The 26018-nt window shown below is 32.6% G+C and overlaps 8 protein-coding genes across 8 annotated transcripts; 5 read left to right on the forward strand and 3 right to left on the reverse strand.

Moving 5' to 3' along the window:
- Positions 1–666: 666 nt before the first annotated feature.
- Positions 667–2587, reverse strand: RLM1 (Rlm1p; the record flags this gene model as incomplete). The annotated part of the gene is made up of 2 exons (XM_011279174.1): positions 667–2472; positions 2579–2587. The coding sequence occupies 2 exons, from the start codon at positions 2585–2587 to the stop codon at positions 667–669; spliced, it is 1815 nt and encodes a 604-aa protein (XP_011277476.1).
- A 987-nt stretch (positions 2588–3574) lies between these two features.
- Positions 3575–4483, forward strand: MBA1 (Mba1p; the record flags this gene model as incomplete). Its single annotated transcript, XM_011279175.1, has 1 exon — positions 3575–4483. The coding sequence occupies one exon, from the start codon at positions 3575–3577 to the stop codon at positions 4481–4483; it is 909 nt and encodes a 302-aa protein (XP_011277477.1).
- A 183-nt stretch (positions 4484–4666) lies between these two features.
- Positions 4667–12583, reverse strand: SEC16 (COPII coat assembly protein SEC16; the record flags this gene model as incomplete). The annotated part of the gene is made up of 1 exon (XM_011279176.1): positions 4667–12583. One exon carries the CDS (start codon positions 12581–12583, stop codon positions 4667–4669), a length of 7917 nt encoding a protein of 2638 aa, XP_011277478.1.
- Positions 12584–13017: 434 nt separating this feature from the next.
- ELP3 (Elongator subunit ELP3) lies at positions 13018–14679 on the forward strand (the record flags this gene model as incomplete). Its single annotated transcript, XM_011279177.1, has 1 exon — positions 13018–14679. The coding sequence occupies one exon, from the start codon at positions 13018–13020 to the stop codon at positions 14677–14679; it is 1662 nt and encodes a 553-aa protein (XP_011277479.1).
- Positions 14680–14822: 143 nt separating this feature from the next.
- DIG2 (Dig2p) lies at positions 14823–16010 on the reverse strand (the record flags this gene model as incomplete). Its single annotated transcript, XM_011279178.1, has 1 exon — positions 14823–16010. One exon carries the CDS (start codon positions 16008–16010, stop codon positions 14823–14825), a length of 1188 nt encoding a protein of 395 aa, XP_011277480.1.
- A 4048-nt stretch (positions 16011–20058) lies between these two features.
- On the forward strand, positions 20059–21486 carry BN7_249 (Pantothenate transporter; the record flags this gene model as incomplete). The annotated part of the gene is made up of 1 exon (XM_011279179.1): positions 20059–21486. The coding sequence occupies one exon, from the start codon at positions 20059–20061 to the stop codon at positions 21484–21486; it is 1428 nt and encodes a 475-aa protein (XP_011277481.1).
- Positions 21487–21739: 253 nt separating this feature from the next.
- Positions 21740–23174, forward strand: BN7_250 (Elongation factor 1-gamma; the record flags this gene model as incomplete). The annotated part of the gene is made up of 2 exons (XM_011279180.1): positions 21740–21899; positions 22165–23174. The coding sequence occupies 2 exons, from the start codon at positions 21740–21742 to the stop codon at positions 23172–23174; spliced, it is 1170 nt and encodes a 389-aa protein (XP_011277482.1).
- Positions 23175–23687: 513 nt separating this feature from the next.
- BN7_251 (uncharacterized protein) lies at positions 23688–25088 on the forward strand (the record flags this gene model as incomplete). The annotated part of the gene is made up of 1 exon (XM_011279181.1): positions 23688–25088. One exon carries the CDS (start codon positions 23688–23690, stop codon positions 25086–25088), a length of 1401 nt encoding a protein of 466 aa, XP_011277483.1.
- Between the last annotated feature and the right edge of the window lie 930 nt (positions 25089–26018).

Genomic DNA, 26018 nt, shown 5'->3' on the forward strand with positions numbered 1-26018 from the left:
AATCCCAAGTATCCTTCTTCTTGCCTCAACATACTTTCATTGTGCCTTAGTCCTTGATATTCTTCAACCAAATAATTCCACTTTAACTAAATTTAATTAAACATATTCGCTATTAATTTTCATCATCAATCGAGAGTAACAAAAGTGAAAAATTTCCAGAGTGGGTTCCTTGAAATGGTCAATTTCCTTATTGGGACATTTTGAAATGTTTTCAGGATTTGTCGCGGAAAAAGTTGGCTGTCGGAAATTCGCGCCCTTTTGCAAAAAATCCATCTGTTTTGCGCGGGTTTGAGTATGGTGTATGGGTTTTCTTGAAGGGACTGTTGTGAAAATTGAGATTTGATAGCAGAAAACATCAGTACACCACACATGTGACTTTGGTTAGGGCTCAACCCTGTAGAAATGTGGAAGTCCGAAGTTCTACTTTAATAAGTATTTGTAAAAGACCATTTTATTAAAGAACTAAAAACATAAAACATAAGCTAAACTGAAAAGCTGAACTAAAGGCAACATACAGAAGTAAATATAACTATATAAATAAAAGCAAAAAAACAGAGAAACACAAGCAAAGAAAAACAAATTTAAAAACAGAAAAGGTAGAACTATATACTAAAGGAAAAACTCATTGCACGAAACAATATAAATGGAGTACATCTGATAACTAAATCATTCTGGTTTACCAAACTTAATTTTTTTACTTGAAAAATCTTTATCATCATCATCTCCATCTTTTTTCTTCTTAAAATAATCTCTTAATGGAGTATTTTGTAAAGGACTTTGAGGTCCATTAAAATCTTGATTTGTTAAATTTGAATGTTTATTAAATTTATTATTACCAACATTATTAATATTTGGTAATTGATTTGAACCACCTTGTGGTAATGCAGAATTTGGATATGGTGTATTACCTGAACCAAATGGAATATTCCATTCATTTGAATAAAAATTTGATGGGGATGGGAATAAATCTGGTACATATCTTGATGGTAATCCACCAGTTAATGGCGTTTGTTCACCTGTATTTATCTTTAATGGAGGTTTGAAATTACCTCCTCCACCACCTCCTGTTCCATTATTATTACCGTTATTATTTAGATTAGAACTATTATTATTGAAATGATTTTGATATTGAGGATTTGGATTTGGTGGAGGTAAAGAAAATAAACCAGATGGTAATGTTGCACTTATTGGAGTTGATTTATTACTCAATATACCTAAACCAGGTCTATAATTTTCATCATTCTTAGATTCTCCAGTTGTTGGAGTTTTCTCTTCAACATTTGAACTTGATTCTTTTCCATCTGAACTATCTTTTTGATCATCATTTGTATTATTTCTCTCTATAGGTACACGAGTGTCATTTTTGGAAGTTTCAATAGCTGTAACAGTTTTAGCACTATCACCATTTTTAACATCTCGATTATTTTTATCATTTTCTCCTAATGGAATCTTAACTCGAAGTATTGGTCTTGAATTTATATTATTATTTAATGATCTTGCTCTTGTTGATGATGTTGTGAATGGTGAATTCATAGATGCAGGCTTAGAATTCGGTATTATTGGAGTTGAAGATGTTGATGAGCCTGATGTTGTTCCATCTGGTTTCACAAATGGTGGAGGTGGTGGTACTTGTTGTTGCTGCTGTTGTTGTTGTTGTGGTAGTGGTGGTTGCTGTTGCTGTTGTTGTTGAGGATGTTGTGAATATTGATCTTGAACTTGGAATGGGAATTGTTGAGGTGGGAATGGGAATTGTTGTGGATATTGACCTCTTGCAAATTGTTGTTGAATCTGTTGTTGTTGTTGAATTGGCAGGCTTTGAAATCCTTCCTGGGTATAAAAACCTTGCATCATTGGTGGTGTACCTTGTATCATTGGAGGTGTCCCTTGGGGATGTTGTTGTGCATTTGGGAAATATTGAGGCGGATAAAATTGATAAGGAACTTGCCCTTGTTGTGGCATTTGCTGCTGTTGCTGTTGATCTTGTTGAGACGTTATAGCACCAACATTTGGCGGTGGTAATAAACTTTGTGGTTGCGCATGAGGTATTTGTTGTGATCCAGGTTGTGATACTGGTCCATTATCTTGTTTTGTAATCTTTGTGGATTTTTTGTTATCTTTCTTACGACGTTTTGGTGCAGGTTTTGATTCTTCTTCTTCTTCGTCTTCATCATCTTCATCTTCATCATTTTCACCTTCTCCTTCACTCTCATCGTCTTCATCTATAGACATTGAAAATGAATTTGTTGAAGTATTTCTTGTATGAGAGACTTTATTACCTCTTACTCTTGATTTTGTTTCATAATCACCATAATCACTAGGTGCTTTTATTTCATGTACAAATCTCTTATCTTGAAATTTATTTATTAATTCATTTGAATTTACTGAACTATATTCATAAAATTTTGAATTATTATTACCCAATATTATAACTGCTAAATCAACTTGACATAAAACAGCCAATTCATGAGCTTTCTTAAATAAACCAGCTTTTCTCTTAACAAATGTTCTATAGTTGATGTTAGTAAATGGAATTCCATATCGTCAAAAAATCAATAAATAACATACACTTTTCTATTACGTTCTTCATTAATTGGTTGAATTGAAATTTTTCTTCTACCCATGATGTATATATATATATATTGTTTGTTTAACTTGGCACTTTTCTGCTAGGGAATTGATCAAATAAGTATATGCAAATCTATTAATATGATTTCTTTACGACTGAACAGAATAAAATTTCAATATTGATGAATAATTTTCAAAATTAATGATCATACGTAAATATATATATGAAAAATCAGACTAAACTTTTCCTTTAAATGTAATTGTGACTGCTGATATTTTGATTATTTGAACGACAACCCACAATAATTATTTTCTATGGAATGCTTTAACTGGAATGTTGAGCTTTTAAGGTTATGATATGATCTGATATTTTCTCTCAATTTCACCTATATGCTGGGGTCTGCTTATGGACTTTGAATGTGATATGGTGATAGTAGAAGTGGCAAAGGGCTTGTAGAACCTGCGTTGAGCGATGGCCAATTGTTATGTTGAAGACTGCGAGGTATCTGGTCTGGTCTGAGAAGTGATCTCTTTGAATTGAATGGACCAATTTGAACTGATCTTTCACGATTTTTAAATGAATTTGATTATAATTTTATTTGTTTTGATTTGATTTCCCACTAAATTTTTATCTTTGTATTAAGTTTTTTTTTTTAATAATTGAGAGAAAAAATCCATTTGTTGCTAAAAATAGAAATTTTAAATTTTTAAGTTATAAGAAATTATGTAATCGTACAGATTGACACCAAAAAAACGACCATAATTACTAAATGTGGCAATACGAGTACTTTTTACGCCAAATGGCATAACTTCAAGTGCCGAAATCCCCATTTTGCCTAAACAAGTAATTTCTTCCAATTTATTTCGCCAAAAACCTAATTGACACGGTGTGCGATGACAGTCAAATTTGATTTTTTTTAAGTTTTCGAAATTAAAGTATGGGAAATAAATAAAATGTACAATACAACAAAGATATCAATCAGCTTTTAACTAAACTCACCGAGATATAATGTACAGACCTATCGGAAATAGCTTGGTGATAGGTACCAGAAGATCCACCACTGGTCTTATTTCTACAAGAACCTCAATCATTTCATCTTACCAATTTTCAACAACTACAAAAACTCAAAAAGAAGAATCAAAATCAAAATCAAAATCCAAAAAAAGTACTGGTCCAGCTGATAAAAATAACATTTTTGATCCTCGTGTTATAGGGCTTACTAGTGATCAATATATCCCAATTTCATGGAGAAATATTCCAAATCCTTTAAGTTCACCAAGATTAGCTTGGAACGTTGTATTAAGAAAAATTTATACTGTTGGTATAAATACTATTCAAGTTGCCTTATTACGTTATCAAACTGGATTAAAACCAAAATTCCTATTATGGAAAAACAATGCAATTGAAAACTATGTTCAAGTTAATAAATCATTCGCTTCTAAAACAGTTAAAGATGTTCATTCATCAGTTTCAATGTGGGTTGAAGAATCTTTAAAAAATAGATCTGCTTCAATTCCAAATAATATTAGATTATCTTGGAAATTAGTTAAATTTAATGAAACCCCAAAATTAATCACTTTTAGACCTTTAATGATGCCAGGAAGACCTGTTGAACATGTTCAAATTGTTTATAGATTCAACACTAAACAACAATTGGTTAAAGTCAATTTAGATAATAATAAAACTGATAAAATCACAAGAGATGTTACTGATCATGTTGGTTTCTTAATTGATTTACATACAAATGAAACTATATTATGTGGTTCTGTTTTCGAAAATGCACCAACTGATAAAATCCCAAAACCTGAAGATATTGATAGATCTGTTATTATAAAAGAAATGCGTGAACGTGGTGATATCTTTAGATCTCCACCTCCATCAATCGCAGATAATTCCAAAATTACAAAAGATGAATAATTTGAATCATTCATAATGATTATATTAAAAATCAAAATTTAATTTTATTTCATAACGTTATTCTTGTATATATACACAATTTTATTTTTTATTTTATAATCATAATATAATAATATATAAATCAAACAAATGCATGTACTCAATATTTATAATAATAATTTACAACTTAGACATATTTCCAGCCTATTTCTTTTGTTGCATTGATCCCATAACATCAACATAACCTCTACCACCTCTTTTCTTTCTTCTTGTAGTTGCAGCTGATCCTGGACCTCCTGTTAATCCAATCAATGAATCTAGATCACTTGCTGCACTAGCAGGTTTCTTTGGTGGTAAAGTAGCACTTGATGGTCCTGATGGTGGTGCAATGGAACTTGGTGGACCACTTGCTAATGATGGTGGTGCATTACCCAAAGGTGATTTAATTGAACCTTCACTAACAGAATCTGAACGTGGTTTACTTAATGAACTTGGTTTTTTCTTAATAATTGGAGGTGGTGGTGGAGCTGCTGCTGCTTTAATATCTTCAGGTTTAGCATCTTTATCAATCCATCTTTTCAAATTTTCATCATAAATCAATCTATTTTCTTCACCTAATTTGGCACGATAAACTTTTGGTCCATTATCATTTTTACGTAACCAGCCAAACCAACCTTTACCATTTTCTTGATCTTTATTTTTCTTAATCGATTTTTTACGTTCAATTTTAGTAGAATTGTTGTTATTCGTACCATCATCTTCATCATCATCGTCATCTTCATCATCAACAACATCATCAAAAAATTCTTCATCTTCTGGTATATCACTAATATTATTAGTCTTTGGAAGTTCATATTCTGTGAATTTTGGTGTTGGTTCTTCATATTTTGCATTTAAACTTGATGTTTCAGATGCTGAAGTACCTGGTTGATATGGTGCAAATTTCGATGTTTTTGAAGTACCAAAAGTTGGAACTCCACTTGATCCATCAAATGATTGACCTGTTGATTGTGGAACATTTGGTTGATATGGACTAAAATTGGATTCCGCTGGACTTGTAGAGACTGGGTTTGGTGAATATGGATTTGAAGATCCAAATGTATCAAGACTTGATGCTGGTGGAGGTGGTGGAGCATAAGGATTTGAAGCTGATGAGACACGTCTTGATGATAATGGAGATGTACCTTGAGATGGAATTTGTGAAGCCTTTGGTGGAGCTATGAATTCAGGTTCATTTGGTTTAGATGATTCATCAGCTTGGACTTGAGGTTGAGGTTGCCCTTCTGGTTTTGGAGGTTGAACAATTGGTTTTGGAGCTTCTGGAGCTGGTTGTGATGGTTGGTAATGATTAATTGCACCAAAATCAACATCACCAGAAAAATCAAACTTTTCAGGTTCATGAACAGGGTTTGATGGTGTATAAGATGTTGGTCTAAATCTGTTAGCAGCTGAACTTTTCTTTGGTCCACTTGATGAAGTGCCACTTGCCTTTGGTGCATATGGTGAAACATGTTTAATTGGTGGTAAAACCGGTGGTGGAGGGGCTCCGACTTTAGCTTTACTGACGGAAGGTTGATTTTGAGCAGCAGATTCAGCTTTTGGCTCTGTTGTTATAGATGGTGCTGGAGGTGAGAACACCTGTGGTTGAGAAGCAGTAGCTTGAACGGGTGGTTCAGGTTGAGAAGCAGCAGCTGCAACAGGTGATTGTGGTAGTTGATATTGATGTGGTAATGGTGTAGCTGATGTGATTTTTTCTTGACCTTGTTCAAGTTCTGGCTTTTGTAATGCAACATGTGGAACTGGATCTTGAGCTTGTTCTGGTTGAGTACCAGGTAATTCTTCTTTATAAACACTAGTAGCAGATTTATGCGGAGCATTAAATGATAAACCGTCAACAGTGTCATCACCAACTTGTGAATCATCACCGATAATTTCTGTTGATTCTTCTAAATCATCTTGTGGTTGAGGATTCGAGTCAAATTGAGTAACTGGAGATGGACCAACGTCAAATTCTTCACTTTCAACTCTATTGATTCCATTTTTGGCAATATCATTAGGTTGGTCTTCATTGCTAAATTTATGACCATTTTCAAATTCTTCAAATGAACCTTCAGTTACTTCTTGAACAGATTCATCAACATCTGGTCTGATCTCAACAGGTTCTTGAGTTGGAACAACTGGTGAAATTGAAGACTTTTTAGGTGCAACTGGATGTGCTGGTGGTGGAATTGATGGTTCTTGAGTTGGAGCTTGTGGTTCAGCCTCTTGTTTCTTCCCAGCTGGAGGTGGTGGTGGTGGAACTGTCTTTTTAATTGGTGGCGGTGGAACTGTCACTGGTACTTGGGCATGCTGTTGCGGCAAAGCTTCAGGTTGAGAATAGTCACTATTTGTTCTAGACAATTGTGGAGGAGTATAACTATTTGATAGATGTGATTTTGGAGGTAATGCGTGTTGAACATATGAATTTTTAGGAGGTGGTGCTTGACTTGGAGAGCGTGATGGTATTTGTGACACTGTTGGAGGTTGAATCAACTGATCTAGTGATGTTTGTGATGAGACAGAAGCTGGACCTGCTTTTGGTGGTAAATAAGATTTTGAAGCTTTCGAATGGAGTGAATTTCCTGAACTTGGTTGACCTGCTTCAGGTTCATATACAACTGATCCAGTATTTGATTGAATCGATGATCGTCTTGAAACAGCATCATTACTAGCCACTGGTGTATATCTTGATGGTTTTGAATTTGGTGAACCGCCGTATAATTCAGCAAGTGAAGCTCTTGGACTACTTCCACGGCTTGATATTGGAGTTTGTGCACTAATTCTTGGTGGTTGCCCAAAATGTGGAGCAACAGCAGAGTTAGCAGCATATGGGTTTGATGGAAGTGGAGCTTTAGCCACTTTTGGTCTCAATTCAACATTTGAATCTGGTCTCTTTAAAGCTGGTGGGGTATAAGCATTTGGTGCTTGACCATGAGCTAAACGTGAAGTTTGGAAAGTATCATTATCAGCTGAAATACCTGTTGGAGCATACATATTAGGACGTACTGATGTGGCTGGTGGTTGTGATTGTTGTCTTGGAGCAGCACTATAAGCTTGTTGACCCTGAGGTTGAGCTGCATTTTGTAACGACAGATATGAAGAGGTTCTTGAAACTGTTGGTGTAAATTGACTGAATACACCAGATTCTTTGCCTTTGCCTTCAGCACCTTCTTCACCACCTGAAATGAACTTATTCAAACTCTTATCTAAGGTACCCCAGACCTTGTCAAGTTTCGGTCTCCCAAACCAGCTACCATCACCTGCACCAGTACTGGACAATCTTTCACTCAAAACTTTAGCATAGAACAATGATCTTGGATTAACAGTACCTTTTGAAGCCTTGAAAGAAGTTGTAGCAGCATCCAAATATTTTTGTGCTTCAGTTAATAAATTGTAATCTGCTAAATAACTAGCATGTTGTAAGTAAATGGAAGATAAATCTGAAGCAATACCTTTTTCAAGCAAAATCAAGCCATAAATTTCCAGGTATAATGTTAAACGAACTGATTTAACCGTTTGTAAAGCAGCCAATGGAGCATCACCAAGAATCAATAAGATATAAGCTGGAACGATCATTTCATTTTCAATTAAGAATTTACCAAATTCAGCAATAAATGAAGCAGAAGCTAATGAATTATTCGCAAGAACAGCATTTGTTAGCTCTTTCCAATTATTCAAAGCCCAGATATTCTTTTGTGGAACTGTTTTGAATTCATTAATCACAGTTTGTACATCACCAGATAAAATTTGGAACAAAGTTGATAGGAAATTATCATGATCACCACTAAATTCAATAGCCAAATAGTTTTTAACCATATTCAGCCAAGCTTCTTTGCTAATAACACTTGAGATAAGTAATGCTAATGCATAATCTTGATGGCCTAAAGCTAAATTTAAAGCTTGTTCTTTTTCACCTGTTGATATTAAAGAGACCAGTTGCCTTTTACTCAAATTGTGTTTATAATCAGCTCCAAGACGTTGTTCATTGAAAGCTTGAGTAGGCTCAACATAATTCACATGAGTGTTACCTAAGGTAAAGACGCCTTTTTTTTCAGCTTCGCCTGAAAGTTTATATTTCAACACTTTGAGTAACTCTAACTCGTGTTCAAATGTGCCTGATAAATGTTGAATTTGTTTATCTAAATAGCTCAAGATACCTGGAATATTCTTTTTTGAAATCGTAGGAAATTCTTTTAATGCAACGTCGTTCAATATTTTTTCAGTGCTAACAACTTTAATATTATCAGTCAAATAATTATTTGTTTTAATATAATATGATAATTTTTGACCATTACCCCAACTAAACACTGGAAATTGTCTTGTCCATAATTGTTCTGGATTAACAACTTTTTCAACGATTGGTTGTGGAGGAAATTGAGAAGCAACTTGTTGGTTGTATTGATTAGATGGTGTAGGTAAGCTTTGAGTTTGTTGACCTGGTGCATATGGTGATTGGTGATGTTGCTGTTGAACATTATGTGGAGGTTGCAATGCTGGTTGTTGTTGAGCTTGAGGTGGTGGTGGATATTGATATTGTGATGGGGCACCAGGACCTTGAGGAATTGTTGGGAGTTGTTGTTGCTGTTGTTGCTGTTGTTGAAGTGCTTGTTGTTTTTGAAATTGAGCGGCACTATATGGATCATATTGATTTGCTGTTGAGCTTGTTTGTCTTCTATGATTAATAGGAGCATATCTTGTACTTGATGGTGTATTTGGTGACAAAAAGCTCTGTGAAGGAGATGCAACATTTAAATTATTGGTGTTCAGAGCTGGAGGTTGACCTTGAATTTGATAAGCATTTGTAGAAGGTAATGATGGACCAGCATGTGAAGCACTTGGACCACTTGGACCACTTGGAGGTGCGTATGGATTAGCTGGTGCATACTTTGATGCTGTAGCTTGTGGAACTGGTTGAGGAGGTGGAGTTTGTTGTTGAGCCTGTGGAGGACCCTGAGGTGGTGCTGGACCTGAAATTTGTTGTTGACCAAATGATGATGTACGACGTTGATGAGCTAGTGCTAAACCTGGTGTGAAATTTGATAAATCTGATTGAGGTGGTTGTGAACTTGGTGGTGGTGCATATCTATTTGCTTTCGGTGGACCTGCTGGTGGACCTGAAGCTGAAGCTAAGCTTGGAACTTGAGGAGCATATGGTGATTGTTGAGCTTGAGGTTGTGTTTGTTGTTGTTGAGCAGCTGGTGGAAACGCATATGAATTTTGTGGAATTGAAGGAACATTTGGGGTAACCATAGGTGAAGCAGGATTAGAATATCTTCCAGCTATAGCTGAGGCTTTTGGTGGAGCTCTATTTTGTGGTGGAGCTGCATAAGGATTTGGTGGTGGAACTTGTTGAGGTGATTGATGTAAGCCAATTCTAACTGGTGGAGGACGGTTAAAATTTGAATCAATTGAGCCAGTAGCTGATAAATTTGAAGCTCTTCTAATTGGTTTTGCAGGTGCAACTGGTGGTAAAATTGGAAGCTCTTCAAAAAATGAAGATTGTTTCTTCTTAACCGCACCAGGAATTGATGGAGTAGCACCAGGAGTAGCACCAGGAGTTGTTGAGCGAGGTGGTCCAACTGGAGGTGTAGCTTGACTTGGTCCACGAGCATATGGATTCAATTGTGGAGTTGCAGCAGGTATTGATGGTGATGGTGGAGCTTGGCCATACGGTCTTGCAAAAGGGGTTGAAGAAACAGAGCGTGCTGGTTTTTGAACAACAGGCTTTTGAGCAACTAAATCAATTGGGAAATCATAAGCATCTGATTTTTGTTTATTTTGATTTAATTTTTTGATATCAAGATGTGATTGTGATTGTGGATGTTGATATGGAGTTTGAAATTGATTATTTTGTGGAGTATAAGGATTAAATGAATGTTGTTGTTGTAAATGAGGTGTTTGAAGAGGTTGAGTTGGCTGTGTAGGTTGATAGTTTCTACTTTTTGCAACATTCAACTGTGATTGAGCTGGTTGTTGTAATTGTTGTGGTTGTTGTTGAGGTTCATCATCAAGTAGCTCATCATCTTCTAATAAATCATCATCCATATCTAAATCTAAATCTAAAAATGAGAATTTCTTATCATCTTTCTTCACTTCTGTAGCTTCGGCAGGTTTTGCTGGTGAAGTGCTACCACTAATCAATGCAGTAAAATCATCTGCTTTAGCTTCACCGCCAAATAGTTCATCAGCTGGTTTTTCCTCATTCTTTAGTTCTTGTGAACCTTCATTGACAGCTTGTTGTGAATTGTTATTAATTATTGAAGTAAAATCATCACCTTTAGACTCCCCACCAAATAGTTCATCAGCTGGTTTTTCCTCATTCTTTAATTCTTGTGAACCTTCATTGACAGCTTGTTGTGAATTGTTATTAATTATTGAAGTGAAATCATCACCTTTAGACTCACCACCAAATAAGTCAGCAGCTGGTTGTTCATCAACTTTAGTTTCTTGTGGTAATGCTGATGGTTGATCAACTTTGGTTTCTTCAGCATGTTGTTGCTGTTTCTGTTGTTGCTGTGCGTGATCATTATTTATTATAGCAGAAAAATTATCACCTTTTGAATCATCACCGAATAATTCAGAAGCAACTGGTTCTTGAACTTTGTCTTCACTAGCTGTAATCTGAATTGGAGCGTCGTCAACTTTGTCTCCACAACCTGCAACTTGAATTGGAGCATCTTCAACTTTTTGTTCATCATTATTCTTTATTATTGAGCTGAAATCATCATTTTGAGATGATCCAAATAATTCATCAACAGGTTTAACCGATTCATCAGGTTTTTGTGTAACTACTGGTTGTTGTTGTTGTTGTTGTTGTTGTTGTTCAGGAACAATTGGTTGTGGTGTACTCTCTTGAATAAATGATTGATTTTGACTAATAGCAACATTGAAATCATTAACATCAGAAGAGCCGAATAAATCATCATTATTTCCCTCTTGTGGTTCAACTGATTGAACAGGTTGAGTAACTTCTTTTTGAGGAGCTTGTGCACTGATAGCTTTACTAAAATCATCATCATTTGAACCACCAAACAAATCATTAGATTCCACGGTTTCATTATTATCAATATGTTGATCTGGAACATTTGGTGTAGGTTCTTGATGTGTTTCATGCGGTTGTTCATCTTTTGATTCCCAAGGTAATGAAGATTCTTCACCACCAAATAATTCATTTGATTTATTATCAACAATGGTTTCTGGAACAGATTCTTTAATACCTTCAACAGATTCAGATAAAGCAGCTTGAACTGGTATTTTATCTTCAGGTTTAGCCTCTTTAACTTCGTGTAATTCTTCAGTTATGATGGATGTTTCTTCTTGAACAGGTACTGGGAAAGTAACAGATTCTTCAATAGCAGCAGTGGCTGGAACAGGTTCTTGTAATTGTACTGGTTCAACAGGCGCTGTATCTTTTATTTCTTCCACTGTTTCACTTAATGCAGTAGCTATTGGTGTTTGATCTTGAGGTTTAGCAACTTGAATTTCATCTTGAGTATTAACTATTAGTTCTTGGTGCTCGACTTTATCTTGAATTTCTGGAACAGTTTCACTCAATGCAGCTTCAACAGGTATTTTATCATTTGGTTGAACATCAATAGCTTTTGTTGTATCTTCTTTTACCTCTGATGATTCCTGTTGTTGATTTACTAAAACATTCACCACGCTTGTTTGTTGAGATACATCTCGTATAACGTTTGAATCAACCACCTTTGATTCTGGTATTTCTTGTGTAGCAACATTATCTGTAGTAGTAGCAGTCTCTTCTTGAGGAACAGGTAATGGATCAATTGGAGTTGGCACGATTGGTGAATCAATTGGTGAATCAACATCATCATCACCTTCACCTTCTTCTTCAACATCTGGACTTATAGCATGACCAGCATCTTGTTCATTAGCATTGGCATTAGCACCATTCTTCTTCTTCTTCTTCTTCTTCTTTTTCTTTTTCTTAGCTTTCCCTGATTCTCCAGTAACGGGATCATTAACCACACCAATATTTGATTGTTGACCTTCTTGATCTGGGGCTTGATTCGGTGTCTCTTGTTTTGGACCCGCCCCTGGGGGCAATTGAGCATTAGACATGATGATCTGAGCAAATAGCAATATCACTCTGTGTCTCTTTTACTCAATATCACAATGAAAACAATGACTTTCCTTTATGGAATCCTTCTCGTTTCTTAACTTTTGTTGATTTGATCTTTTGTTGTTACATTCAAAAAAGTTCAACGTAGCGCTTAATTTTGAAAATCCACCAAACGAGATTTTCGCGGAAATTCTGTCAAAATTTAAAGTGTCAAATCATTACATAATCTCTTATACAAACATGACGTAAGCTGATTTTCTTTTTTTTTTTATTTTTTTCAAATCGCATCTCAAATTTTTTTTTTTTGTATTGGTAATAATCAAAATTATTATTGGTTTGTAAAATCTTTAATATAGAATATTTCAAAAACACAGTCCAACTAAAGCCCTATTCATACCATAATACATATATATATACAACACAGAATAAAGAAATGGCTGTTGGTGTGATCAAGAGCAAGCAAAAACTTGCCCCAGAAAAAGAACGTTTTTTACAATGTTGTTCAGATATTACATTAGAATTAATTGATTCATTAAAAACATCTAAAGAAATAAATTTAAATGGATTAATTACTAAAAATTCTAAAAAATATAGATTAAAAGCTCAACCACGTCTTACAGATGTTATTAATTCAATTCCAGATCAATATAAAAAATATTTATTACCAAAATTAAAAGCAAAACCTGTTAGAACTGCTTCAGGTGTTGGTGTTGTTGCTGTTATGTCAAAACCTCATAGATGTCCACATATTTCATTTACTGGTAATATTTGTGTTTATTGTCCAGGTGGTCCAGATTCAGATTTTGAATATTCAACTCAATCATATACAGGTTATGAACCAACTTCAATGAGAGCTATTCGTGCACGTTATGATCCATATGAACAAGCAAGAGGTCGTATTGATCAATTAAAACAATTGGGTCATAGTGTTGATAAAGTTGAATATATTGTTATGGGTGGTACTTTTATGTCATTAGATAAAGAATATCGTGAAGGTTTTATTACACAATTACATAATGCATTATCTGGATATAATGGTACAGATATTGATGAAGCAATTTTATATTCTCAACAATCATTAACAAAATGTGTTGGTATTACTATTGAAACAAGACCTGATTATTGTACAAAGACACATTTAGATGATATGTTAAAATATGGTTGTACAAGATTAGAAATTGGTGTTCAAAGTGTTTATGAAGATGTTGCAAGAGATACAAATCGTGGTCATACTGTAGAATCTGTTTGTGAAACATTTGCAATTGCAAAAGATGCAGGTTATAAAATTGTTAGTCATATGATGCCTGATTTACCAAATGTTGGTATGGAACGTGATTTAGCTCAATTTAAAGAATATTTTGAAAATCCAGATTTTAGAACTGATGGTTTAAAAATTTATCCAACTTTAGTTATTAGAGGTACTGGACTTTATGAATTATGGAAAACTGGTAGATATAAATCATATAATGCAAATGCATTAATTGATCTTGTTGCAAGAATCTTAGCTTTGGTGCCACCATGGACAAGAATTTATCGTGTTCAAAGAGATATTCCAATGCCTTTGGTTTCTTCAGGTGTGGAAAATGGTAATTTAAGAGAATTAGCATTAGCAAGAATGAAAGATTTTGGTACAAAATGTCGTGATGTTCGTACAAGAGAAGTCGGTATTCAAGAAGTTCATCATAAAGTTCAACCAGATCAAGTTGAATTAATTAGAAGAGATTATTATGCAAATGGAGGTTGGGAAACTTTCCTAAGTTATGAAGATCCAAAACAAGATATTTTAATTGGTTTATTAAGATTAAGAAAAGCATCTAAAAAACATACATATAGAAAAGAATTTTTAGGACAAAGAACTTCTATAGTGAGAGAATTACATGTTTATGGTTCAGTTGTTCCATTACATTCTCGTGATCCAAGAAAATTCCAACATCAAGGTTTTGGTACATTATTAATGGAAGAAGCTGAAAGAATTTCAAGAGAAGAACATGGATCTGAAAAAATTAGTGTTATTAGTGGTGTTGGTGTTCGTAATTATTATGCTAGATTAGGTTATGAATTAGATGGACCATATATGTCCAAAAGTTTATATTAGGACCTAAAACCTTAATTCTTTAATGAAAATATTTATTTGTACATATGAATCATATGTTGTAGTATGCTACGATAATTCGAAGTAGTATTCATAAACATGTCTATTATAAAACAAAAACAAAAACAAAACAAAAAATCATTAAACTAATTACCCAGTTTTATAAATTCATCCCATGCGGTTTCACAATGATTTAAAAATCTTTGTTTATCATCATTTAAATCTTTCCCATTTCTTTCAAATCGAAATCTAAATACATTATTCAAAATTCTTAATTCACCATCAATAGGATCTTTCCCCAATATTCCCTGAGCTTCTTCAGCTTCAGGTTCAATTGCATTATTTTCAACATCACTTTCACTTTCTTCTTGAATTTTCTCTTCAATTTTTAAATTCCCACCAATGGATTTTTTCGGTATTTTTTTGATTCCTTGTTCTTCATTTTGCTGATCTTTAGGTATAGCACTTGAAGGTCTTATATTAATTTCACCATGATCGAAAAATTCACGTTGAGCACTTAATGGTTGAGCAGCTAATGGGGCCATTCTTTCACCTTTATGGAAAACATCAACAACACCTTCTTCTCTCTTCATTCTAAAACCTCTATAACGAGCTGTTGAATTACCACCTGCAGTTTTTGGTATAGCAGATCTTGGTTGATGTGATGAATAAATTGCAGATTTTGGTATACCAGTTCTTGCACCTGAATATTGATATTGATAAGGTGGGATTGCAGTAGCTGATGGTGGTACTTGTTGTTGTATTGTAGATGATGCTGTAGCTTTTCTAATTCCATATGGAGTCATTGGTGTGAATGATGAAGTTGTAGCTGTGGAAGGATATCTTAAAGGTGCAGTACCAGGTTGTTGTAATCTATTCTTAGTTCTTATATTTTGGAAACCAGGTTTTGATGCAGTTTTAGGTGTTAGATATTGTTGGAATTGATGATAATGATGTGATGGAGCTGACATGATTGTTGGTCTTGCTATTAGATGTTGTTGTTGAAGATTTAATGGAGGTGGTGCATTTCTTTTCAATCTTTTGGTTGATGAAGGTATTGATAATGATTCTAAAGGAGCAGTTAACCCAGTTGGAGTTTGTCTAGCAGCAATCAATTGACGTTGTTGTTGCTCTATAGTCTTGGATATTAAGATTGTTGATTGCATTTGAGGATCTAATGGTGGTAAACCTGGAGATAGACATTGCATCGCGTACTGGGACATGTTTGAACTCTTTGAATCACTATGAGTGGAATCTTTCAAGTCTAAATTAGCAGGTCTTGGTCTTTTCTTTAATGGTTTTTCTTGTGGTGGGTGTTCTATTGGTGAAGTCATGTTTTGTATTATAGTAGTTGGTATTCCAATTTCTAAGAGTAATTATTTCCTGGTGGGAAGTTGAAGTATAAATTAAATAAATTTGTTTTGGAATGTGAAAAGTGTTTTTGGGGCTCAAAGTAATTTGAAACACGAAAAATTTCGCGAAGAGATTAACTATGTAAAACAATGGAATGAGACTTGTTTGAGGATGAGTGGGTGGTAATACTGAGGGTTGTTCTGGTGTGTTTTAGTAACTTTTTAGTTTTGGTTTTAGTATGTTATTCCACCTCTGTTCTCTTTTTACTCGTTGTTTTCTGGTAGAATTTGAGTTAGTGTTTGACCAGCCCAATACAAAAAAAGTGAAGCAGGTATAAAAAAAATCTGATTATGTAAACTTTGACTAAGCATAAAAGTGGTTTTTATATTACTGTGAAGTTTGAACTGATTTTATACTATGAATAGATTTTGAAGTTGTGAAGAAGGTGATTGATGATAGTAAGATAGAGGTTATGGGTATAACTTATTGGGATAACAGATGTTAAGTGATAAGCTATACTACGATGTTTCATGTTGAAAGATTGGGATAATCATGTATTTTTATACAACAATATAAAGATATCATTAACCATGATTTATAAATTTGCTTAAAGTTGTATCAAATGAATTTCTATTAGATCAACCAGAAAACACTAATGAACAACTAAGCGGTAATTTACTAGGAAAACAACTTTGCAACAATGTTTCAATTTTAAAAAACTTATTCAAAACAAAACAACAACAACGAGGGTATATATTAAGTGCTTGTTACAAAAAACAATATTAAAGATACTTGGATTTATAGTACGTAGCTAGAATATATTGTTTGAACTTGAGAAATAGAAAAATGTGGATTTTGGCCGTTATTTATAAAATTTTCAAATCACAGCGGTTAATTTTAGCAATATTCAATACCAAAATTATAATGATATCAAAGACAGTGGTTAATGGCTATCAATATACTACAATGAATACTAAAGAAAGATAATCACAATATGTATTAAACGTTAATAGATATCAATTCTCAGATACATTTGTTTAAACAATCATGATTAATTAATGTAAATTACTTCAACGTCAAATTCCAATTTAAAGTATAACTAAATTTAAATATAATCATGAGTAGGATATTAGTTAATAATGAAAAGCATTTCAATTGAGAACAAGTTAAATTAAAACAAATCTGATCATTTGTGTAATCAAAAAGCTGCTTGTTTCCAGATAATTCTTGAAGCTTCAGGTATGGGTTGGGCAATCTTTAACTAATGACGAAACAAGTACCACAATGCTGCTATTCATGAAGATTGTTTTATAGGAATTGAATATATTTAAATATGTTTTTAAAATATTTTGTTGTAGTACAGATAAATATATTATAATATACACAAAAACAAAAATCAACTGAGCGGCTAATTATATTTTTCAAACACCACATATACATGACAACAAAATTGATCATCTATTATATGAAAACAAGAATTCATGTATATTATCCACAATTGAAATCATAATCAGCTTTTAATTTTCCACCAAAATACATGATTAGACTAGATATATATGAAATATATGATTATCATCTAGTCTTAATTGATATAGCTATTTATATGTAATTGAACTGTTATAAGCTAATACTCAAACTTCGTCATCATGGACTGATATAGTAGTATAATCAACAACAGATTTGCAAACGATCATAGTACTGAACATCCAAACGTTCAAAATTAATATCTAGTGATATTATGTACAAATCATCAAATCATCAAATCATCAAATCGATTAATGAAATGAATCAGGCTACGATGAATGGAATTAGAGCTTTTACTACAGTCGATTTGAAAAACAATATAATTATAATGTGTATTAAATAAACAATCACTAATTCAACATGTGTATATGATTGATATTATTAAACTCATTATGCTAATAAAAATCATAATATTGGATATTGAAGTTCCATCAGGGGTCATAAACCAGCTCTTTTATACACAACATATGATGATACAAAAATTCATGAAAACATTTGATAAATTAATTTACCTGAGGCAGGATCTTAACTATGGCAGAAGCCACAAGATGGATAATGATAAACTATTAAATCAATGCAGCTGTGATATAACGTCCATGTACTACTTCTTTCGATTATTCAAAAGAGAATTTTACCACTAGTTATATACTAAATTCTCATGATATTTAATTTCAAATATTTAGATTTGGTCATAAAACCACAAAACCAAAACAGTTGTTGTGCTGGCGGCTAATTAAAATTCAATTGATCAATACTTTACATATGCGTGAATCACAAGGAAAATGATACAAATGGTAATAACTTATGGTCTTTTAATTATATTTGAACAATAGTATAATCAGCTCGATGTAGAATCTACAAGTATAGTTAAAAACAACTCAAATAATCATTCATTCTAATCTAATCATCTTTATTTAAAACAATGATCAAGATCCAAGTTGAAGATTATATAAAACTAAAGAATGAAATCAATCATTGAAACATTAACATGCATAGTAGCACCTTCTGGATCTAAAACCATTGATGATTCTTTGATTTAATTCATAAAATATCGATTCAACGTATGGTGTTAATATCAAACAGGAGCTTAATAACTTAAGCTAAGGACTAGTTGGTGATGACTAGGTGATAACTAGGTGACGACTTGGTGAAGACCCGGACAAAATTAATCATCATTCATTATATCTCCCAGTCTATTGGAAAAATTAAGTCAGTTGTATACGGCCTGGACAATTCAAGTTTGAAACTTTTGCAGGATTTAAATATAATTTTAAAATAATATATGCGCGGCTAACTAATTAAGGGGTTCAATTACTAAAAGATCATAGATACTACATTCATTGAAAAGTAAATCACAACGTTTATTAATCAGTATCAATATCATCTAGAAGTATAATTGAATGGCTGATAAAATCCTTTGTGTAATTCAAAATGTATATCAATAATAGTTCAAAGATCTGTAGATAACCCTAAAATTTTATCCATGATTATGCCATATTGATATATATGTATTGAATGATATGATGTTAACTGGGAACAATAAATATCAACACTAGTAAAGAGATGGTGAACGACTTAGAGATAATGATGAGAACAGCTATCATTCATATTCTCAAATTAAGAAAAATTCAAGGACTTGTTCATGTTATATAAATAAAAATGATGATTGAAATTTTGAATTACACAAAACCAATTGGGCGGCTACAAAACCAAATATCATAATATAACCAATTGTATAATTGAATGATTGACTTAAAAATGACGTTTATTTCTATAATTGAATCATAATCAGCTTTTAGTTGTACACCAAAAGACATGATTAAATCATTTGAAATAATATTTGTTTATAGTGAATCTAGTCTTGTGATTATAATAAGTAAAGAATTTGAAAATCTCAAATATTCTCTTCTAATTAAATGTAGAGCTAAACACCTTGATTTCTGGTCTATTCAAGATCCAATAAAGAACCAAGAAGCTGTTCTTATGTGAAAGAATCAACGCAAGCAATTTGCATTGAAAGAAGCCAAACTAACATTTACCTTCAATAATTCGGAAAGTTTTATTAGAATGACATTACTAAATCCTGATACAAGTTACAACATTCAAAGATATTTTCAATGATTAGTAGTAATATTTTGTTTTTTGAAAATTTGTATTTTTGAAAAGGTTTATGTATGGTACGTACCATATTTCATATTACTAGTTAGTACTGTTTATAATGAAACAACCGGTACTTGTAGACAATTCCAAATACATTCGTTAAGCAAAAAGGGATCAATTAGCTTGAAATGAATTATAATGAGTAATCCAAAGTTCTATAAGTGACAAATGCTTGATAATACTTGATCATCGTGGTTTTCCCCATTGTTATATGAATAGATCACAGTTGGCTCTATCAGGAAAACTATGGCTCGTATGAATATTGATGAGTATATATTTCACAATGAATCTCAATTTGAACAATGGAAAATCATCTATGAGGATCACTATACTGATATACCAAAAATGACTCTTGTTGTGCTTAAAAGTCTTAGAACACTTGTATGGGGTCCACCACCAGAAACTAAATTAGAAAGAAATCTATTGTTCAAAATTGATTGGTTTGTTTTAAGTTATACATGTTTAGCATTTTGGTGTCTTGCCATTGATACTTCAAATGTTTCAAATGCTTATGTTTCTGGTATGAAAGAAGAATTAGGTATCAAAGGTAATCAATTCAATATCATAAATACTTGTTGGACAGTTGGTTATGTTGTTGGTATGATTCCAAATAATTTAATTCTTTTAAAAATTAAACCAAGTATTTGGATGAATTTTTGTATGTTTATATGGGGGATTTTCACATTAGGTATGTTTAAAGTTAACAATTGGAAACAAATTTGTGCTTTAAGATTTTTCCAAGCTGCTTTTGAATCTGTTATATTTTCTGGTAGTCATATGATATTAGGTGCATGGTATAAACCAAATGAATTAAGTAAAAGAAGTGCCATTTTCACTTCAAGTGCATTAATTGGTGGTATTTTTTCAGGTTCTATGCAAGGAAGGATCCAAAGTACTATGCATGGCTTAAAAGGGTTAAGTGGATGGAGATGGTTATTTATTATTGATTTTTTAATTACATTTGTTGTTGTTATTTATGGAATACTTTGTTTCCCTGATACTCCAGAACTTTGTCATAGGAAATTCATATTCAGTGATGAAGAAATTCAATTAGCTAGATCAAGGGTTATTAAACCCCCACCAATTAGATTAGATAGAACTGTTTTTCTTAGAGTTTTAAAAAATTGGAAATGGTATGGATTTTCTTTATTATTTACATTAGCTGGTGAAAATATTTCATGGAATGCAAATTCTATATTTGCCCTATGGTTAACTTATAATAAATATCCAATACAAGATAGAAATTATTATCCAATGGGTATTAGTGCAGTGGGTATTATATCATCATTTATTTCAGGGATTTATATTGATATGACACATAAATTCCTTCATATTGCCCTGATTGTTTCAACTGTGTTATTAATCTCTACAATATTAATATGGTCAGCCCCATTAAACACAACTGCTGTATTCATAGCACATTATTTAACAGGGATAAGTTATTCAGTTCAACCAGTTTTTTTTGCCTGGTGTAATTTATCTATACAAAATGATGCAGAATTGAAAATTGTCACATTAGCTTCAATGAACATGTTTAGTAATGCAGTTAATGCCTGGTGGGGGCTTTTGTTTTTTGCAGCAGATCAAGTACCATTATCTAAAAGAGGTTGTTATGCCATGTTGGCAACAATTATAACTACTCCATTAGTTGCATTGGGTATTAACTATGGCTTAACCAGAGAAAAACGTAGAAAAGAGCAAATTTCACACGAAGAATTGGAAAGTCAGACAAGTGTGGTCGAAATAGAACACAATGGTATAGATAAACAATGAAAATCTAGTTTAAATAGCTTATAATATATGAATTAATATGTTTCTCCATAGTTAAACACTAAATATTTACCCGCCTTTAAGTGTGGTTCATCATTTTTTTAAGCCCTATTTTTTTTTTAGTAAAACGTCGAAAAAACGAAAAAACGTGAAAATTTGCAAATTTTTATAGAAAAAAAAAACTGAATTCTAAAAATTTATCCTTTATAAACCAACTTTGATTCCATTCAATTCAGTTCAATTGATACTTTTCATAATGTCTCAAGGTACTATTTACGGATCCCCATCCATCAGAGTCGTCCTTTTAAAAGGGTTAATCAAACATTACAAATTAGACATCACTGTTGAAGCTAAAGATGATTTAAACAAGGACATTTTCCCATTAGGTAAAGTTCCAGCTTTTGTTGGTCCAAAAGGTTTTAAATTAACTGAAGTTATTGCTATTGTCTTATACGGTGAGTATTTTAATCTAATCCACACATTGTTTGATTGTTCAATTGCAATGATGAGAAATATTATTCAAAATTATACAGTTATCCCTGTCTTAATACATAATGTCGAGTTTTTTTAAATCTGAAATTTTATCCAATTGAACAATTTCAATATCAATGGTGTGGTGATTCTATGATTTATAGATCAATTGACTAACAATTATTATTCTAGTTATCTCATTAGGTGAAGAAAACTCCCCATTATTAGGTAAAACTAAAGAAGATTACGCTCAAATTATCAGATATTTATCATTAGCTAATAGTGAATTACTTCCAACATTATTTAATGCTTTCGGTCCATTAACCGGTAGAGTTCCATACAACAAAAAACAAGTTTCAGATGCTACCGTTGCTATTGAAAAAATTGTTGCTACTTTGGAATCAAGATTAAACGATTACACTTATTTAGTTGGTGAACGTTTATCATTAGCTGATTTATTTGTTGCTACTATTGCTACCAGAGGTTTTGATCACTTATGGGGTAAAGAATGGAGATCAGCTCATCCAAACATCGTTAGATGGTGGAAAACTGTTACTTCCAATTCTATTTTAGCTGATCAATATTCTGACTACAAATTCAGAGATGCTCCAGTTGAATTTGTTCCACCAAAGAAAGAAAAGAAAGAACAAGCTCCAAAGAAAGAACAAGCTCCAAAAGCTGCTAAACCAGCTCCAGAAGCTACTCAAGAAGAAGCTCCAAAACCAAAACCAAAACATCCATTAGAAGCTTTAGGTAAATCAACTAAATTCAACTTAGATGAATGGAAGAGAGTTTACTCTAATGAAGAAACCAGAGAAACTGCTTTACCATGGTTCTGGGAACATTATGATCCAACTGAATGGTCATTATGGAGAGTTGATTACAAATATAACGATGAATTAACTTTACCATTCATGTCAAATAACTTGGTTGGTGGTTTCTTTAACAGATTATCTGCTTCAACTAAATACTTATTTGGTTCAGGTGTTGTTTACGGTGAAACTAACAACAATGGTATTGTTGCTGTTTTCGTTGTTAGAGGTGATAAACATGAACCAGCTTTTGATGTTGCTCCAGATTGGGAATCTTATGCATTCCAACAATTAGATCCAACAAAACCAGAAGATAAAGAATTTGTTGAAGATGTTTTCGCTTGGGATAAACCAGTCACTATTAACGGTGAAAAGAGAGAAGTTGCTGATGGTAAAAACTTCAAATGATTTAGGATTTTTGTTTAGTTCGTAATATAATATTTTTGGAATATGATTTTGAATAGTAATATTAAGCAAGTAATACAAGTAATTTAATTTAATACTAGATGACACTAATCAATGTATTATACTATGCGTTATTTAAAGTTGCAAAAACTTCTGTCTTTCCGAAGTTTATTCTCTATATAAACCCTCATTCTTAGAGGCCCGATTCTGGTGACAGATACATAAAATCGAGCAGAAAGTTGAGTTAAATATCATCATCCCGAGAAATTTATTTTGATTTTATAGAAAAGTATATAAAGTAAAAAGGATACTCAAAATCTATCGAATGTATGTCATTTATTGCTTTGCTATAAGCACCAAAGACAAGTTTCATACGATAAAACTTAACGCTTAACTGTGACACTAGAAACAAGTGAAATTATCAGAATGGTTTGGATATCACATTACATATTTACAGCCTTATTATTTCTAGTTAATGATTTTATTCAGATGATTTTCCCAAGACTTCATAGATGGATGTATATTGATAGTTTTGATCCTAAAGATAGAATGACTTTCAGTACAAGATTCATGATTACCAAAGTAAGACCAATATCGATTATATTTTGGAGAATGAAAGTATTCTTTTATCACATCAGATTTTGGATTTCAAGCAGAGTTGGATGGATCGGTATCATACCCAGAAAGATAAATGGTTCTGTCTTATATAAATTGAAGAGCAAAAAGGCATCGACCATAGAAACAACATTTCCACAAGATCAGACACCTTCAACTAATTTTGGTGATATATTTCCTTATGAGATTTGGGATAGAATTACAGACTTTCAAATAGCTGATCGTTGTACTTTAACAAGATTGAACAGAGCTTTCTATAATGAGTTTTCTCATAAAATTTATAAAGATTATAGTAATATTCAAATCCTTTTAGTTCTAAGCTCAACGAACAAGATGAAAGATAACGATGCATGTTTTTTGAAATATGGTCCAGATTTCCCTCATAAATGGTATGATGGGTATCAGATTTATTTGAGGAATAAAGAGTCAGAAAAGTTTGAGTATGAATTTCTGGAAGTGAAAACTTACAGGAAATATTTCGAAGAGGCTACATGTGCTTTACCTAAGATGATAATATCACCAGAGAGAGTTATGTTTCTGTTGAATACAATCATGAAAAGATCTGGGTCACTATTGAAAAAACAAATCAAAAGAATGTCGATAGATATTTCTATCTTGACTGGTTATCATGACTTATTCAATTGTTATGATAGCCCTATCAAATCCCAGATGGATAAAGTATCCCAGAACCCAAACTTAAGCATTTTAAATATTGAAAGTCCAGAGTTATATTCATTAGATGTACATGATTACTTTGATGGATGTAGATGGGAAAATGATGGAATCCTAACTAGCTGGGAAAGGTTTGACGTGGAAGCTTGGAAATCATCAAACATGAAGTTCCCAGGAATGGTTTATTTCAAAGAACTTGCGCACCTTTCTGCGTTATTTTACTCTTATAGGGATAGTGGAAGATTAAAAATGTTTTCCGTAAAAGATTCTGGGAGTTTTCAAGATCATAATTCGATGAACAATCACTCGATGTATTACGAAGATATTCATGATTTGACGGTTTTTAGTTTTTATGATGAGATAGCCCGGTTTGCAGCTTATCAATCATACTTTATAGATATCGTAAAAAGACAGTTCAAGACTAAATCAGAGACACAAAACATCATTACAAAAGTCATAGACACAGTATCTTGTATAAGAGAAGGTGACCCAGATGTGTCATTATTCATTAATGGGATTGAACCAGTACGGAGTGGAATTGAGCACCAAAATTCTAAAAGCACTTTTGGAACTTTATCAACTTTTAAATCTCAAATGACTTTATTGAATAGAAGACGTGCAGATAACTGATTCATATACTAATAGCTAGCTATATACATTATAGATCATAGTGTTGAATATTATTATTGAATGGCCTACCAGTAAATTAAAATAAGCGACAACCCTTTTGCAAATTCTTTCTTCAACAGAAAACAATTGAAACATCAAAAGCTAGCTGCTCAAGATGGTAAACTCTTTGGTCCAAAAACTATATTTTCAAAATTGCAATGAATATACTCTATACTCACTAACGTAGTTAACTGATTTTTTCTAGTAAAGACGAGTTGGTGTCAAAAGGATCACTCTTTAATAAAACCAATCAGAAACTTACCATACATAATAGATAGCTATTGAAATATCCAGTCTTTCGAATGTATTCTATAGTTTTGTTAGTAACTGGCTACCTCTCCATTAATCTTGCTGTTAATCGAGTATCTCACTGTTTGACTTGTATCTTGTGTTTTCAATAGAAAGATAAGTTTCTGTTAATGAAGCTTGATGTAACGAACCCCCTGTTGTTGCAAAAAGAAGAGGAAATCCATAAAGGGGAAAGTTCATGATTTATATAGTTTTCAGGCCAAAAATACTGGGGTGGAAGGTGCTCTCAAACCACTTATCTTTGTCAAATTTTTTAAAAAACATACATGACGATTCTATTGTATTATTGATTATTTATACTCTCAATTTTAAGACACAATATTAAGAGTCAATAAGGATATGAAAGTTTAGATGAATCAATTGGATTCCATGATTATAGTAACAATTAAACCTTTCAATTGAAATACCGATATTGGAGTCCCTAAGCTCATGTAGAAATAGTCTTCAATTTTATTACAAGATGTACTACAAACTTTTAAAGAAAGAGCTTGGTAGATTAAGTTATTATACACAGGATCGAAGTCAAATATGATTCATCGCATCTATCAAATGGAAATTTCAAATGAGTTTCTAGCAGAGGTG

This window comes from Wickerhamomyces ciferrii, contig 00003 (genome assembly GCF_000313485.1).
Source record: "Wickerhamomyces ciferrii WGS project CAIF00000000 data, strain NRRL Y-1031 F-60-10, contig 00003, whole genome shotgun sequence".
Classification (NCBI taxonomy): Eukaryota; Fungi; Ascomycota; class Saccharomycetes; order Phaffomycetales; family Wickerhamomycetaceae; genus Hansenula; species Hansenula ciferrii.